General features: G+C 36.5%; 1 protein-coding gene across 1 annotated transcript; it reads left to right on the top strand.

Moving 5' to 3' along the window:
• Nucleotides 1-241: 241 nt before the first annotated feature.
• LOC124363632 lies at nt 242-769 on the top strand. Its single transcript, XM_046818892.1, has one exon. The coding sequence runs from the start codon at nt 242-244 to the stop codon at nt 767-769; it is 528 nt and encodes a 175-aa protein (XP_046674848.1).
• The last annotated feature ends 854 nt before the right edge of the window (nt 770-1,623 follow it).

Below are 1,623 nucleotides of genomic sequence, written 5' to 3'. Positions count from 1 at the left end.
ATGATCTTAAGCTCTTCATGGAAATTTCCTCCCCACAAGACTCTTTAAAAAACTACAAAGTAGCTTGATTGCAGTGGAGGAATGGTGCAAAAGCAATAATATGTCTGTGAACCCCGGCAAATGCTCTGTTGTTACCTTTCATAGAATCAAGTCACCGATTCTGTACTCTTACTTTATATCCAATTCCGAAATTCCAAGACTTTTGAACGTAACAGATTTGGGCGTGTGTTTTTCTAGTGACATGGGATTTACTGAGCATTTGAATATTATTTGTAGTAAGGCTAACAAGATGTTGGGCTTTATATCTCGATTCTCTAGAGGCATCAATAATCCTTCTGCCCTACGTTCTCTCTATTGTTCGTTGGTAAGACAACTCTTGGAGTATGCCAGTCCTGTGTGGTCTCCTTATACAGTTGGTGCCAGGACTAGACTTGAGGCCCTCCAGCGACGCTTCATTCGTCTGGTCGGTGTGAGATTGGCTACAACTATCCTGATGTTTCCCGTGGAAGCATTAACTGCAGAACTTAATATTCCAACTCTGTCTTTGCGCCGTGATGTAGCAGATGTACTCATGTTGTGGAAGTTAGTTGGCGCCCATGTGCAGTGCCCAGGTCTTCTCGCTGAAATTGGTATCAGGATCCCTGTAAACACCAGATCTAGTGGGCTTTTCAGCCGCAAGTACCACTCCACGAACTACGACTTCAACAGTCCACTGGCAAGATTTGTTCGCCTGGGAATCGTGTTGCATCAGAGTGCGATTTTTCGCTGATGGCCTACATCAAATCAGAAAGCGGGCCACCTTATGTTTTGTCTCAACACAATTAAAATCCCCTGTAACTTTAAGACTGTTTCATTTTTTAGCTTTGCTATTTTGTATTTTTTATTATGTCTCTGCTCTACTGCAAGGTACATTTCATTTAATTTCGACTTTTTGCATCATTGGTGTATTTATATTATTTAGGTTGTCGTTATTTACGTGTACTTGTTGTTGTTATACTATTCTGTTTTATACATTGTTGTTAATTCTATTGTACGTTGGTCTATTTCATAATATATTGTTGATTTTTATATGATATTAGTGTATACTAACTAAACTTTCTTGTTGTGATGGACAGTTATTGGGACTTGGAATCGATCATTGTCATATTGTGTTGTGTTCTGCCATTGCTAGCTCTGTATTATTTTATACTAGTTGTACTTTTTTACTGCACTATATACACTGTACTGCATCTTATTGCATATTGTATGTAAAATTGGCTGCTTGCCGTTAATAATAAATAATAATAATAATGATATAGATTTCATTTTCCTATTTACTAATAAAGTATACTAAATAAATGTACCGACTCAATGCGTCAAGCCATAAATGAAATACAAGAGCTAAGAATAAACTGTTCAAAAATTATACTGCAATGAAATATCAAAGATACTATACTGGATTCATTGTGCAGGTAATAATAAACCAGGTGCATATAACACAGTTATAACAAAGTTATACTCACACGTTCGGGTTATATACACGGTAATGCGTACAAGAACATGACGTTGTAATGAAGGAAATAAATCTGAATTCGCCTTTACATATACTTATGTTAAGGGCTATTTTATTTTATTTCAATTGTT

Source organism: Homalodisca vitripennis, chromosome 5 (genome assembly GCF_021130785.1).
Source record: "Homalodisca vitripennis isolate AUS2020 chromosome 5, UT_GWSS_2.1, whole genome shotgun sequence".
Lineage (NCBI taxonomy): Eukaryota > Metazoa > Arthropoda > Insecta > Hemiptera > Cicadellidae > Homalodisca > Homalodisca vitripennis.
This window is presented reverse-complemented; position numbering and strand designations above follow the sequence as displayed.

Coding starts and splice junctions, on each gene's coding strand:
- LOC124363632 (XM_046818892.1), top strand. CDS start 242: ATGGGATTTACTGAGCATTTGAATATTATTTGTAGTAAGGCTAACAAG.